Source organism: Balaenoptera physalus (genome assembly GCF_965194825.1).
Source record: "Balaenoptera physalus genome assembly, chromosome: 9".
NCBI classification, from domain to species: domain Eukaryota; kingdom Metazoa; phylum Chordata; class Mammalia; order Artiodactyla; family Balaenopteridae; genus Balaenoptera; species Balaenoptera physalus.
Window position 1 is genome coordinate 67608291 of NC_138888.1, and position 14739 is coordinate 67623029.

The 14739-nt window shown below is 40.3% G+C and overlaps 1 protein-coding gene across 4 annotated transcripts in view; it reads left to right on the top strand.

Annotated features, from left to right (window-relative positions):
* The window catches only part of MAP3K7 (mitogen-activated protein kinase kinase kinase 7), a 66601-nt gene extending 59388 nt beyond the window's left edge, over nucleotides 1-7213 (top strand). For 2 of the 4 annotated variants that reach the window (XM_082475257.1, XM_082475258.1), the window contains one exon: nucleotides 902-4140. In XM_082475257.1, the coding sequence (XP_082331383.1) occupies nucleotides 902-1082 (181 nt within the window). In that variant the 3' untranslated portion in view covers nucleotides 1083-4140. Of the gene's footprint in view, nucleotides 1-901; nucleotides 4141-4641 lie in introns of those variants that run through there. The other 2 variants (XR_014267507.1, XR_014267506.1) reach the window with 2 other exon arrangements.
* The last annotated feature ends 7526 nt before the right edge of the window (nucleotides 7214-14739 follow it).

Consider the following 14739-nt stretch of genomic DNA (forward strand, 5'->3'; position numbering starts at 1 on the left):
GGTCCGGGAAGATCCCACATGCCACGGAACAACTAAGCCCGTGCGCCATAACTACTGAGCCTGCGCTCTAGAGCCCGCGAGCCACAACTACTGAGCCCGCATGCCACAACTACTGAAGCCCATGCGCCTAGAGCCCGTGCTCCGCAACAAGAGAAGCCACGACAATGAGAAGCCTGCGCACCACAACGAAGAGCAGTCCCCACTAGCCACAACTAGAGAAAGCCCATGCGTATCAACAAAGACCCAGCACAGCCATAAATAAATAAATAAATAAATAAATTTTTTAAAAAACAAAAAAAATTTATCAGCCTATAAAAGACTCTGGTTTTTCCCGAAAACGTTTGCAAGAGTAAGTGGTTCAAAAGTGGTATTTTGTATTCTTCTCATTATTTTAAAATAGGAAAGAGATTTAGGTTGGATAGCACCTATTTTAATTAGCTTGCAAATGTTTTGTTAGCTACCACTTTGCACTGTAGTTAAATAGAATTGTGGTTTCAGAATATGAATACGAATACGTGAGTATAAAAGTAGAATGTGAATGATTAAAGCTTCAAGTGTTATTTTCAAGTATAGCTAGATAAAGCCCTTCCCAGCCTTTTTTTCTTCCTTCCTGCACAAAAGGGATACCAAATGAAATTTCTGCCACTTTCATTATACCATTTTATCTGTTTTCACTACTTATCTAAGTACAGTTGCTTATTAAAAGGATTATGATATTTGTATGGTTACGCCAGAAGAACAGATGATAGTTTCCATTCCAGCCCATAATTATATTTGAGTAGTGTACCTAAGATGCATAATGATAGACCCAGAATAAAAGTTCTAATTAATTGAGCTCCCATCATCAGCTATTAAGGTATGAATATTTCCATCCTGTGTAATATGTGGTATTTGTCTTTAGGCAAGAACTAGTTGCAGAACTGGACCAGGATGAAAAGGACCAGCAAAATACATCTCGTCTGGTACAGGAACATAAAAAGCTTTTAGATGAAAACAAAAGCCTTTCTACTTACTATCAGCAGTGCAAAAAACAACTAGAGGTCATCAGGAGTCAGCAGCAAAAACGACAAGGCACTTCATGATTCTCTGGGACCGTTAAATTTTAAAATATGCAAAGAAAGACTTTTTTTTTAAAGGAAAGAAAAACTCTTATAATGACAATTCATGAGTGTTAGCTTTTTGGCGTGTTCTGAATGCCAGCTGCCTATATTTGCTGCATTTGTTTCATCGTTTATTTTCCTTTTCTCATGGTGGACATGCAATTCAACTGTCTCCTTATATAACATGGGGGCATCTGTACTTGAATAAGCAGCAGTTCTCAACTTCAAAACAGATGCAGTAAACCGTGGCTGTATATGCATGCTCGTTGTGTGAAGGCTAGCCTAACAAAAGGGGTATCAAAAACTAGCTGCTATGAGCAATCATCGTCTTTTTTTCGAGGTGGAACCTCAAGAATGATTTTGTTCTTGTATCTCATCTCAAAAAACCAATAATTTTTTTTTTCCAAAAGATGGTATATACCAAGATAAAGACAGGGTATTATAAATCTAGAATAATTGGTGGTACATTATAGAAATACAGAACCTTTAGGGATAGTTGAGAGTGAGGGCTTTGATGCCAGCATCCTTGGATCAGTACTGAACTTTATCCATGAAATATTTAAAGGTAAGTGGCGGCTGCTGTATTTAATAAAAGCATATTTCATTAGACTAAACTTTGTCTATGATACATTGAACAAAATGGAACCCTTTTTTTTTTAAAGGTATAAAGATTTTTAATTCTGTGATTGCGTGTATGTGTGCTGAAACTGTAAAGCTTTTATGACTCTAATATTAATATCCCTCAAATGAAATTAAAAGATAAATGAACATGATCCAGCTTAAATGATCATTCCTTCCTGCAATGATTATTGGATTGTTCTACTGTATATTTGAAAAACTGAAGAGAAATCATGGAAATTGGAAATAATTGCTCCAGCCAAAAGGCATGGGCCTAGATTTATTTTACAGTACCAAATGAGCAAAAAACCTGGCAAATCAGGACAAGTTAATGAGGAAGTTAAAGGAGTAAATCTAAATTCATCAAGTATCCTATTATTGATACTGGAATGATTGATTTTCCTTGCAAGCCCACCCTAGGATGCCTGCTGCCTTTCAACACTTTTAAAGGAATTTCACTTATAAATAGAAAATTTATATTGTTAACAGTAACTTTGCTACCAACTTTGAAAATAAAAGTAATAATAAAACTTCATTGAAATAATAAACTATATAAGCTCTATTTTTTCAGTTGGTATTAAAATTAATTACATTTTGATACCAGTACAAGGTGTCTTTTAAGTAGGGATGTCATCGACCTCATTTTTATAGCATTAATGTTTTATGAAGAGAAAATTTAAAATGAAAGCATAATTGCTGTGATTATTAGAATTATATCGTGATTGTATTGTAGTTTTGCTCTATTTCAGATAAGCAAGTTGATCTAAGAAGTTATCAAAACTATTCTTAAAAATACTAAAGCAGGTAACTTTTTCTTCCATTATTTTTTCTTCTTCCCACTGAGTTTTATAATGTATTCCTTGTGTATACAAGCAATAAAGGTAAAGGACAGTTTGTACTAAACTGTGTCATTTTTAGCTTCTTCAGAATCTATTATTAAAAAGTTTCTGGTAAATAAATATCGACCATCACTTCATTTAAATAAAAGGAGGTTTTCATTCCCAAATAATTTAATTACCTAGCTGAAAGTGTTATTAGGCTTAATGTATTAATAGTAAAATAAAATTGGCACAGAAAATAACTGTAAGGAAAAGCTTCACTCTTGCATAGTATTGCTGCTTGTCTGTACATCTGTCACTCCACCAAAAGGGACCTAGTCAATGTTTAGAGACTTTTCTAATTATCGCAGAGCATGAGGTAGCCAAGTGTGGATGCTAAGGCTGAACTTTTCCATTAGGATTTATCATTTTAGATTTCAGGTTTTATTTCTAGTCACGAATGTGTTTTTGCTATACACTACACACTTAAAGAGAAAGTTTGTTATTGTTATTACTACATGCAATCACTTCATTAAAATATCCCAAATAAGTAAATGGAAGAAAATAGTAGTTTTAAGTCATGATGCCAAATGCAAAAAAGGCTGTTGAACACTTGCTCGCTTGTTTACAGTATGTTCCTGGGGATTTTCAGTACTGTAGCTGTCCTGTACACTGAGTGCAATTCAGCCTTACTTGGTTTTTAAGTACTTGCGTTGCCAAGCTCATATTTTTTAAGTACTTATTATCCTTGATGATGGGAGAAAAGGATAGCAGGGATGATTAAAATCCACAGCCAGTTTCATCAGTGTTCTCACCCATCAACCCTTCAAACAGAGATATTAACAAGGAGCCAAATTTGTTATTAATTCTGGTCTTACCATTTATTCTAACCCTCGTTTTTTGGGGTGGAAATAGCAAACAGACAAGCAAGTATCTAAGAGGCCCCAGTCTGAAAAATTCACAAACAATCCTTGAATAAGCCCTAATTACATTTTATTTTTACCTCCAGGGAAGGAAAACAAAGCTTTTATCTAACTTACAGGGAAATACTCCTCAGCAGTAAAAATAGGTTTTTGAGTCAAATAAAAATCAGTTAAGAATATTTACCTTATAGCAACATAGCATATTGAAGAGATCTGTTTAAAAGCTGTTTACAAATGTTTGACTATTTTTGGTGAAGTATTTTAGAGCATCAAATGTCTTTTTTTTTTTCTGCAAGTTTCTTTTATGTTCCTAGTTTCAGCTCCTGCCTGTAGCCAGATCACAGGCCTTCCCTGTGAAACTTTTGTTTCTTTCTGTAAGTGTGTGTGGTTTTCAGTGGTCAGCTCCTTTCTTCAAATGGTAGGAAGTTCTACTTCTGTCGTGCAGAACATTTTATGTAAAATGATGTGATGCAGAAATCCTTGTGCATACTGTATAATTGAAGGAAGCTTTTTAGATTTATTTTTGTTTGTAATAAAATTCAGATTGTTACTCTAAACTTGGTCATAAAAATGGTGAATGATTTATATCAGCAAATGAGCTGTGAGGTGTTCTGCTCGAGCAGCATGTTTACGTTATACAAAATCGAATAAAAACTGAAAAGTCAGTAATCCTAATACTCAGTGCTGTTGTAACATAATCATGATTTTTGAGAGGCTGGGTGATTGGCCAGTTAATACATCATTTCCTCCAATTCTAATTTTTGGTTAAATGGATTCTCTTCACAGTTTCAGTGAATCCTGATTTGTATGAAGTATAACACGGTGTACATCACTACACTTCTGCTCATTAGAAACCTGATTTCTTGTAGTCTATCTAAATTACATTAAGTATTTCATTTCTTTATCAACCTACTAGCCCTCTAACCTACACATCTGTGCACACACACATTCTTATAAACTCTGCCTTCACTTTAGTAAATATACCTGCTTATTCACTCATTCCTCAACAAATATTTATTGGACACCTGTGATAAGCCAAGCTGCTGTGGCTAATGCCAAGTGACATGTCCATTTCAGTCACATGGTAGTTAGATGGTGTTCCCATTTCACAGGTGGGAAAATAGGCTTCTAAAGGTTAAGACTTGTGCCTGAGTCTGCTTTTCCATCATCATCTGATTTCAGCAGAATTACATGCCTGGAGACTCAGCAGCCACTATCAGCCCACATGAAGGAAAATGGAATGGCAAACAAAGGAAGGGGAACGTGAGGTAACTTTAAACTTGCAGGCACAGGGACTTTGGGACCACTTTTAAACCCAACATTGAGACCCATATTTGTCTTTTAAAGCCAAGTCTGTGTTTTCAGCCACTTGGCTATGCTGTAACTTAAAATGCTCACCAAGTCCCGAGGTGCTTCGGCTCTTTCACTCACTTACTGGATGGGTGAGGTTATCTCCAGTCTTCCGCCCCACCCTGCACCCACATACCTGAAGGATGCGCTGCAAATGGAACTACAGGTCGTGGGGCTGTGAGGCTTGGTCTTTAGCCTCGTTCTCCACTCTGCAGGAAAATGAGACTTAGCCCAGGTTTTCTTGTTTTTGGTTTGTTTTGTTTTTTGCCCCTTTTGCGGGTGTGGGGGTCTTATTAAAGAATAATTGGGGTATAATTTTTATACGGTAAACTGCATCCATTTAAAGCGTGCAATTTATTGAGTTTGACATATTGTATACACTTGTAAAACCACCCAGCAGCCAACATCCTGGTCATTGCCATCACCTCCAGAAGTTCTCTCATCTCTTGCCATCTATCTCTCCCTTCACTCCAAGCCCCAGACACTGGTCTGCTCTCTAACAATATAAAATAGTTCTCATTTTCTAGAATTTTACATAAATGATACAATATGTACTTTTTTTAAGCTTTTTTCTCCTCTCGAAGGGTTATTTTAACTCCTTTGAGAGGATTTTTTTTTTTAAGAATTTTTTGATGTGGACCATTTTTAAAGTCTTTATTGAATTTGTTATAATATTGATTCTGTTTTATGTTTTTGGTTTCTTGGCCACGAGGCATGAGGGATTTTAGCTCCCCGACCGGGGATCGAACCCACACCCCCTGCATTGGAAGGTGAAGTTTTAACCACAGGACCGCTAGGGAAGTCCCAGGAATTTTTAATTAGACCATTTTTAGTGATGCTTGAAAATCTTTCAGTATCAGTTTTTGAGGGCAAATGTAGGTTTTAGAGGGCTGTAGGTATGTCCAGTATGGCCTGCTTGATTGTGCAATGTTACCATCTTCTGAAACATTTAAGATCACTTTATTTTTATGTTCTTACAGAACCTTAATACTTCACTCACAAAATCCCTTGCATTTGTTTGTTAAAGTAAGTATATTTGTATATGTATTGCTTCAGGTGTTAGAAATGTGAATGGACATGGCAAGTAACATTAGTAAGTACTTGGTGGTTTTCAGCAAATATGCTTCATAAATGTAATTTTTTTTAAGTTTTCTCCTTTTTTTTTTAGGTTGTAGCTGCTTTTTGCTTGCTCAAAAAAGGAAAGATTAGGTTGATTATACCACAAAACAATAACGCAGAAAAATATTTTAAATACCAATGAAAACAATCTTCTTTAAAAAGTATTTGACATGGTATCTCATTCAGGTGCCTACCAGTGGTCCTACCTGGTATAGTGGTGCCCATAGACATAAGTAAGAGTGCATTGGCAGACTGTGTACTGCTTACCACCAGGACCTGTACTCCTTTTCCATCAGTGGCTAATCACTGCTCCAGTGTATCTTAGGCCCCTGCCACAAGGTCCCACTAAAACTGAAAACTACTGTTTAAATGACCTGCCCTTCATGTCAGTTTTTTCAGTGAAACTGTTCTGAGAAACAAATGGTTATTTAACTTTATCTGAGTTTCATGGTACTTTTACATTTCCAAGTAGTGAAATGCATTCTTTATTCTGTAATTTAATGGTTAGTGATATCTTGTAAATGCCATATGGCAGCAGGATAATTGCTTTGAAAGCACCAGAAATTATTGAGCAAATGCTGAATATTTATCTTCTGAAAAGCAAAAGTAATTCACAAAATGAAATTACCTTGCAGCCTTATTGCTTGTTTCTCTTTGTGGATACCTGCCTCTTCTTTAGTTATTACAGGAATGACTATATTAGTCATTGATTGATACATTTACTAAATTCAAAATAGAGACTAAAGAAACCTGAAAATGTGTGCAACTTTTTCTGTGGTTGAAGGAAAAATGGTGATACTTCTTCCGCAGACACTCTAGAACCCTTCTGACTTTTAATCTGTTTCCTACAAAGATACTTAACTAAATATACATCTGAAATGTGATGAGCATGACAAAAGAAGAGAAAGAACTAGAGAGATGCCTCAGTTTTAAAGCTACTTCAGCTTATTCTCACATTTACAAGGCATCAGGTGAGTCTGTTTTTTCCAGTATTAGCCATGCCAACTATCACAGTTCAAACTACGTGATACTACCTTAAGTGACTTTCTTAAAACCAACAGGAATCACATGCAGCAGTCCCCCCTTATCCGCAGGGGATGCGTTCCAAGACGCCCAGTGGATGCCTGAAACCGCAGATACTACCGAACCCTTTTTTTCTTATACATACATACCTGTCACAAAGTTTAATTTATAAATTATGTACAGTAGGATATTAACAACAATAACTAATAATAAAATAGAACAATTATAACAACATACTGTAATAAAAGTTAAGTGAATGTGGTCTCTCTCTCAAAATACCTTATTTTACAAATTTGATGCTTTTCTGTCTTAACTATACACTTATCATGCTAGCACAAATTTCTTTTTCCTTCTTTATAATTTCACAGATAGAAGATTTGTTCCTACCATAGAGCGTAGCGACCTTAGCGTATGATTTTTTTTTCCTTATTAAGTCAGAAACTTTCACCCTTATCACTTAGAGGAAGCAGTTTATGGCTTCTCTTTGGCATATCCGAATTGCCAGCACTGCTACTCTTGTGCTTTGGGGCCATCATTAAGTAAAATAAGGGTCACTTGGGCACGAGCACGGAGATACCGCAACAGTCAGTCCGACAAAGGAAAGGGCTATTAAGTGACTAACGTCACAGAGGGTACACTGGAAGGATAGGTGACTCAAGTCCCCTGCAGGACAGCACAAAATTACATCACACTACTCAGAATGGCTTGAAGTTTAAAACTTACGAATTGTTCGTTTCTGAAATTTCCTATTTAATATTTGGGACTGTGGTTGACTTCTGGTAACTGAAACCACAGAAAGCAAAACCGTGGGCAAGGGGGAAATGCTGGTCGTCTTTGGGCAGGTCTGTAAATCAAAAAGTACAGGAAATCTGCATTTAATTTCCTTCCTTGCCCAAACAAGGTAGTACCCGAGCCAGTTTTGCTGCCTGAAATGTTTAAGCATTGCTATAATTGTTCCTTGGAACTTCATTTAGGATCTGAACAACGTGCCATTCCCCTTAAATAAGAGCCTGTCACAGTGACACATGTGGAGGTGGTTGGTCGACGATGTGAGCAGGTCTCAGCAGACGGTCCCGCGCAAGAGCATGAGGCCCATCCACTAACGTGGGACAGCCACATGTGCCCCCAGACGCAGTGCTTTGGCTCTGGGGGGAAAAAAGATCTTATTTTACACTTAAAAATAGCCAAATGGGACTTAAATATTTGTTACTTAAAAGATTTCCTGTACCACCTTTGTCCCAAGAGCTCTTATTCTGCTGGCTGTTAGGAATGAGACATTTTATTATCCATTAAGACATGATATTTCATCCCACAGGACTGTCCTCTACAAACTGACTTCAAGAACACATGGATATGCTGCTTTAACTTCTCCTTGGTGAATAGCCGTCTATTTTTTAAGTGATTTTTTTTTTTTTTTTTTTAGTGTAAAGAAAAGGAGGAAAAAGAAAAGAGCTGAAGTAATGGGGACAAGGTCAGACTATTTACTGACATAACCATCTCGAGTTTGTATTATTCGTAATTCCAAGGTAGGCATGCCAACTATAGATGTAGTGGTAATAGGTACATTTCTGCTTTGTCTTAACGTCAGCATTCATCAAATCGCTCCTTGATGTAGGGAAGACGCTGCAGTCATCAAATGAGCTTTACCTTGGAGCCTGAAAACGGGAGGGTTGTAGCTGGCTGTGTGAGAGCTGGCAAAGACCTGGGAGGCAGACTGGCTCTGGTCCTGGCTGGACGCCACCTTGCTGTTGGGAGAAGTGGGAGGCTGGGCCCCAAGTTTCATCATTGGTAAACACGGGAATGGCCTAAATCCAATTCTAAATGCCTGTAATCTCAGTATTTAATATTACCTTCCCCATTCTCTGCTAGGGCTGATTCATATCGTCTTGTCACATTATACCTCAGGCGTTGATGAGAGAAGAATGATTCAAAATGTTGGGGAAAATAGAATTGAATGCTTATTTGTGGATTCCTTCTTTCAGAAAAGATTCTAAATCCTCTGATTTACAATAACACCAGTGTTACCATAAATTCTTCGTAGTCCTTTAGAAAATGTTACCTGGATTTAGGAATCAGTGAACGTTCTGGGAACAAAAGTAAAAGTCAGGCTCCCCATGGAAGACCTCTAGGACTGTAGGGAGAGTCCTGGATTGGGGGCAAATTGCTGCTGCTCTGCTCCAGAGACACGTTTGCAAGCTCAGCACAATGGGAAGAGTCTCTCTCAGTAAAATGGCATTCCCAGATACAACATGTGACCCATTTTAAGTCTTGCTGTATTAAACCTGAGGGACGCTGAGAGAAAAAGCTGCCTCCAAACATAAGTGGAAATTGAACTTAATACTCTAATCACCATAAATTGTAGTGATTATTTGTGTAAAACCATAAATGTACACTATGACTAAATGAGTCATTTACGGAATATCCTTTCAGTTATTAACTTGGCATAAATACTAATCCCTAAAGATTAAGCTGAACACTAATCACTTGGAGTATTCAAGGACCTTTTGTAATCCAAGTATCATATTTTCATATGGTAATTTCCCCCGTGGTAGCTGAGTGGGGCGGCTCACTGCTATGTAAGCAGTAATGTATGACAAGGATGCTGTAACCAGGAACGGGGTTTTCATCTCTTCTCCCAACCCTTCCCCCTTCACTCCCAATTTGAGCTTAATTAAAACTCCTAAAAAAATAAACTCCTCAGAACTTGGCTCTGCTTATTAACAAGAGGGCAAAACCAACCCTGAAATGCTGACACCTCCTCTACTTCTGCCTGCTGGGTGGGCTCATTAAGGGTCATGATTGGAGAGCACCTCCACAGCGGCCTGGCCATAGATCAGAGGCAGGAATTCTCAGAGCAAAGAAGCAGAACACACCTCAGCAAGTAAATCAACAGTTTGCCTGACTTTTTAAAAATGCATTTTTAAAGATGAGTTTTAATTTTTTAAGGTAAAACATGCACATAGCTTTAAATCAAATTTATCTTATACAAAATGAACAGCTGCTGTCCCACCCCCTGCTCTCAACCCATTCTAAATATTTGCCCCATATTTGTAAATAATAAGTTATACTGCTATTTCTTCATTTATCAAATTTGCATACCAAAATTCTGACTTTGTATTACGGTTGCGGAGGATTTAGCTGCGTTACACACACAGCACTCAGTTTCCCCTACTCTTTTATCCCAACATAACACATCACAATTTTGGATTAAGTCAGCCAAAATTACATTATCATGACTATGTAACTAGTGTTCACTGCTGAGCCAAGTAAAGTATGACTATACTTATATTGCCTGTCTCTAAAAAATATGTTTCTCCTAGTACTTTTTTTCATTTGCCTATAGATTTATCACCTTTTTAAATAAATGCTTCCAACAGAAGTATCACCCACACCCATCAATAACTTTTCATATTCTCAAACACAGTTACAGATCCGTTTCCCCTGTGGAGCCAACGTTCTCCCTGCCCAGTTCAGCTCCTCCAGCTGCCGCAGAGGCTTGGTGCTTTCCAGGCCAGTGCTGAGCTGTCATCCTGTGAGCCCCGCCTTCGCTGCTTTCTCGGGCTGGATCCCTGTTTCCTGGACTTCATGTCTGTCTGTTTCATGATCTACTCCCTCATTTTGCTGAAGTATATCATCCAACACCTTCAGAAAGAACACAAGCGAGGTAAACTTTATGATTCATTATGTGTTTGAAAGCGCCCAATGACCCATATGTTTCTCCCCAGGGTGCACCCTGTTCTATAATCTCTGCATCCCCTGAAGACCGGGTACCTCCAGATCAAAGGACCCTAAAATGTCCCTCTTGCTCAACTGTTTTCTGGACCATTTTAAGCTAGAAGAACTGATCTTTTCAGCATTCCAGTGTCCCCACTCTTAGTGTGTAGGAAATTCTTCCTGCCTTATAGTTATATACTTCTCTTTTCATTATATCCTTGGGCTTTTTCTGTTTAAGGACATGGATTGGCATAAGGGGAGGGAGGAGGCCTAAGAACTCAACTGCCTGAAATTGACTCTCCTTGGCCTAGGAAGGCTTGGCAGTTTTCAAAGAGAGTGTAAGGTAGTATTCTCTTGGGCTGCCCCTTCCAGGCGTTGGTGCCCCACCTCACCGTGGGTCACGCGTTCTGGGGGCTCATATGCAAAACACCTGACCCTGAAGAGTCGGGATTGGCCAATCTCAGAGGGGAGTGAGCTGTAAACCTGTGAGAACATCCATACCATTTTTTCCTAAAGGAGCCAAAGCAATTAAGGTGCTTCTGACAAGGAAGAGGGAAAGTTTTTCTAGGGTGCTGCTCAAATTAAGGGGGAAGCGGGGGGAAAGATTTATGTAAAAAAAATTGTGTAAAAAAGATTTCCAGCAACCACTGTCTCCACCATGCTTCTCCCTTGCCTGCTTCCTTCTATAGAAGCGGGAAACATAAGATTTGCATTTCAAGCTCTTGTTACTGCTTGGAGTGGCTAAGTGACCTATATAAGGCCAATGGGCAGTTGAAGGGGAAGACTGCTAGGAGGCTTCTGAAAAGGCCTTCTCTTTCCAGACAGCAGAGGCTTGGAAGAAAGAAGTCTTCTGCTCCCATGTCTCCTTCCTGCATAGGATCCAGTGTGAGGACCTAATACATAGAACTATCATATGACAGTGGTGACAGAGAGCCCACTTGTCAGGATGATGGAGCTGAGGATGGGAATGACCTTGATGGGTTGCCCCACCAACCCTGAGATCACACTCTCCAGACAGAAGCAATAAATGTCCCTATGCAATAAGCCACAGCAACTCGAATTTTCAGCCACTTGCAGTTGAAAGCTTGCCTAAACGATGCCTACATAGCTTTTCCTACCACCACGCTCAGCCATGCTCCTCCATGCAGCTCGGCTCAGTCCTGTCCACAGATGGGGAGTGTGGGCCATTCAGGGACTCAACATCAGGGCCCCCTTACTGCTTATACGGCTCTGAGGTGGTGCCCTAGTAGGAGGACAGCTCCCCTTTAGCGCTGGATTCCTGCCTTGATCTTGGCCATTGCAGACGCTAATCCCACCAACCCGCACCGTGGAATCTGGACCCTGTTAGCAGCTGACCTAAGCTTCTTGGGCTGGCCGGTTCCTGCTTATCTGACATCCAAATACGGTCTGTTCCCAGATGCTCTGTTCTGGAGCTCATGGCACCCTGTCACCTCTTGCTAGAACTTTCCAAGCTCAGCTACTTGCCTTACCTTCTGTTGGGCACCCTGCTGTCTGTACACCAGGCTCCACCTGCCTGGCTGAACTGCCTTCCTGACCTTCAGCTGAATTTGCTGACCTTTCCTCTCCCAAACCCCAGCAAGGTGTCTGGCCCCATGTCCTGCCCCCTGAGTAGAATCACAGGTGTCGAGTAGATGGTGTCTGAGCCATCTGCATCCCCTATATGGTTGCTAGTCTACATTTAGTCCCTCATCCTATTACCCACTATAGTGAGATTATGGACTGCTTCTACATTTTGAGGCAAGCAGGGCATAAATGCTCTTTATAATATACCAATGTATATAAAGTATATAAAAATACCAATATAAATACCAATAAAGGTTAATGAGAAAGTTAATAGAGGCAAAAAGTAGCAATGGCTCAATCATGTCAGTTTTTCTTAGCTGAAGAAAAAATCATCCAAAAGAAGTATTTTCCATTTCTAAGTATCCCTGGTACTGTCCCAGACTGTCCCAAATTTTAGCTTTTTCATAGCAATTGTTTTTAATTAAGTTTTAAGTTAATTAAGTTTTTAACTGCTATGAAAATTAAGTTAAAGCTATAATGTCAGGGAATGTTCTTTTTTTTTTTTCCTTTTTTTCAGTGGGTGATGATATTTTCAAAACAGCCTAGGCCTTCAAGAAACTATTTTTATCTGTTCGATCAGTGGGAAAGCACCAGGACAATCAGATCAGAGCTCCTGAAGCTACCGTGGCTCAGAAAGATAGGTTCTGTTCTCAGGGGGGTTGCCAGAGCCCGCTCCCCAGGTGGAGCCCCGTCTTCCCATGTGGGACGTCGGCTGGCCTGTCCTCCTCCTGCCCGTGGCCCTGTGCGGAGGGGAGGTCCCGGCTGCCCCAGCACACACAGCTCCTCCTGTTCTCTTTCCCCTCCCTCGGAAGGTATTTGTTGCCACTGCAAACGCCAGCCACTGTCCTGAGCGTGTTTCAAGTACTAACCTGCTTAGGGTTCACGAACTTTCTGAGGTAGGCACTGTTATCCCCAGTTCATACCCGAGGAGGACAGAAGGCATGGAGAGGTGGAATCTTTGCCTGAGGCGACCCAGCTAGGGCGTGGCCAAGGTGGGGTGCAGTGGCAGGCAGCTTGGGCTCTTAACATTATGCTGAAGTCTAAACCTCACTCAGGGAGACAAAGGCCAATGTTTTGAAAAAAGGTATAAGGTCTCGAGTAACAATGAAATGAATATATTTTAAAAATCACATCCTCAAGAGAGTAAAAACTGGACAAGCACTTGCAATGCGAGCATTAGAAGTCCATTAGAACTATAATGTCATTATTAAAATCCATTCTAAACTGATAATTTCAGATTAAAGAACTAGAAATGTCATTTAAAAAGGAAGGAAACTATCCTAGAAAAGTATGTCAGCATTTTCCATTTTGTGCTCTTTCTGAACAAAAGCAACGGTGAGAGGCTTGTTCACCATCGAGAAGCCTGGAGCACTGAAATGTGATTAGTATTTGATAAGGATGGAGATTCTGAAAAGTGAAGACAAGGGACAGTATCTGTGGGCGGGTGGGAATGAACATCTTCAGGAAAAAAAGAAATGTTAACTGAGAACTCTAGGGAAAGCTCGAGGAGAGCCACCTAGAGTCCTGACTCATGGCTGTTGAGAGCATTCCTGCATCTACCCCCAGGCATGGCACTGGGGACACCAGGACAAAGGCGTGCCTGCCTCAAGGCGATCGCAGGTTAATGGAAAAAAACCAAAGTGGTAAAACAGGCAAGGACCACCCATTGTGATGTGAGCCATCATGGTATAAGGTCAGGGTGCTAGAGGGAGCTCCAAAGGGAGGCCCTGTGGGTAGCCTGGGAGCTGGACAGCATTTGGGAAGAAGTGATGCCTTAGCTGAATGCTGATGGTTGCAGAGAAGTTGGCCAGGCAAATAAAACAGAGAAATGGTCCAGAAGTAGGAGTAAGATGTTCAAAGGCCTGAAGCGGAAGAGATTGTGATACCTTTTGGACTCAGAAGTACTGAGGGCCCTTCCTTATGGCTGGAGCAGAGGCAGGGTGAGAGGCGAGCCTGAGGAACCAGGAAGGGACGAGGTGGTCATGATGTGCCCGCGTGTCCCTGGAGGGATGTGGACCAAATTGACAGCCCCAGGGAGCCTTAGTCCAAGTCACTGTCATTCCTCACTTGAGCTGCTGTGGTCGCATCCTTCCTGCATCCCTCTTCTGCTCCCGTTCCCCTGCAGTCCATTCCCAGGAAGCAGCAAGGGTAAGATTGTATTGTGACTGCCCCTGGCTTAACTCACTTCATTAAGATCTGAGACACTTTACATGCCTACAAATCCTCACCTCCTCCAGGCTGCCGATGGCAATCACTCACTAAATAATGCCGTGCACTCTTTATGACTCTGCAGATGTAATCAGAACAAATGGGTCCAAGGTAAGGGGACAAGATTTCAGCCTAAATGAACAATGCTCTAATGTAAGCTCTGTGAGAGCAGGACCACATCCATGTTGTTCCCTTTGGTATCCCCAGTGCCCGCCACAGAGTGAGGACACACTGTTGACTGAATGTGTAGTAAGTGAGACTGACAAAGGTGGAATGGGCAGC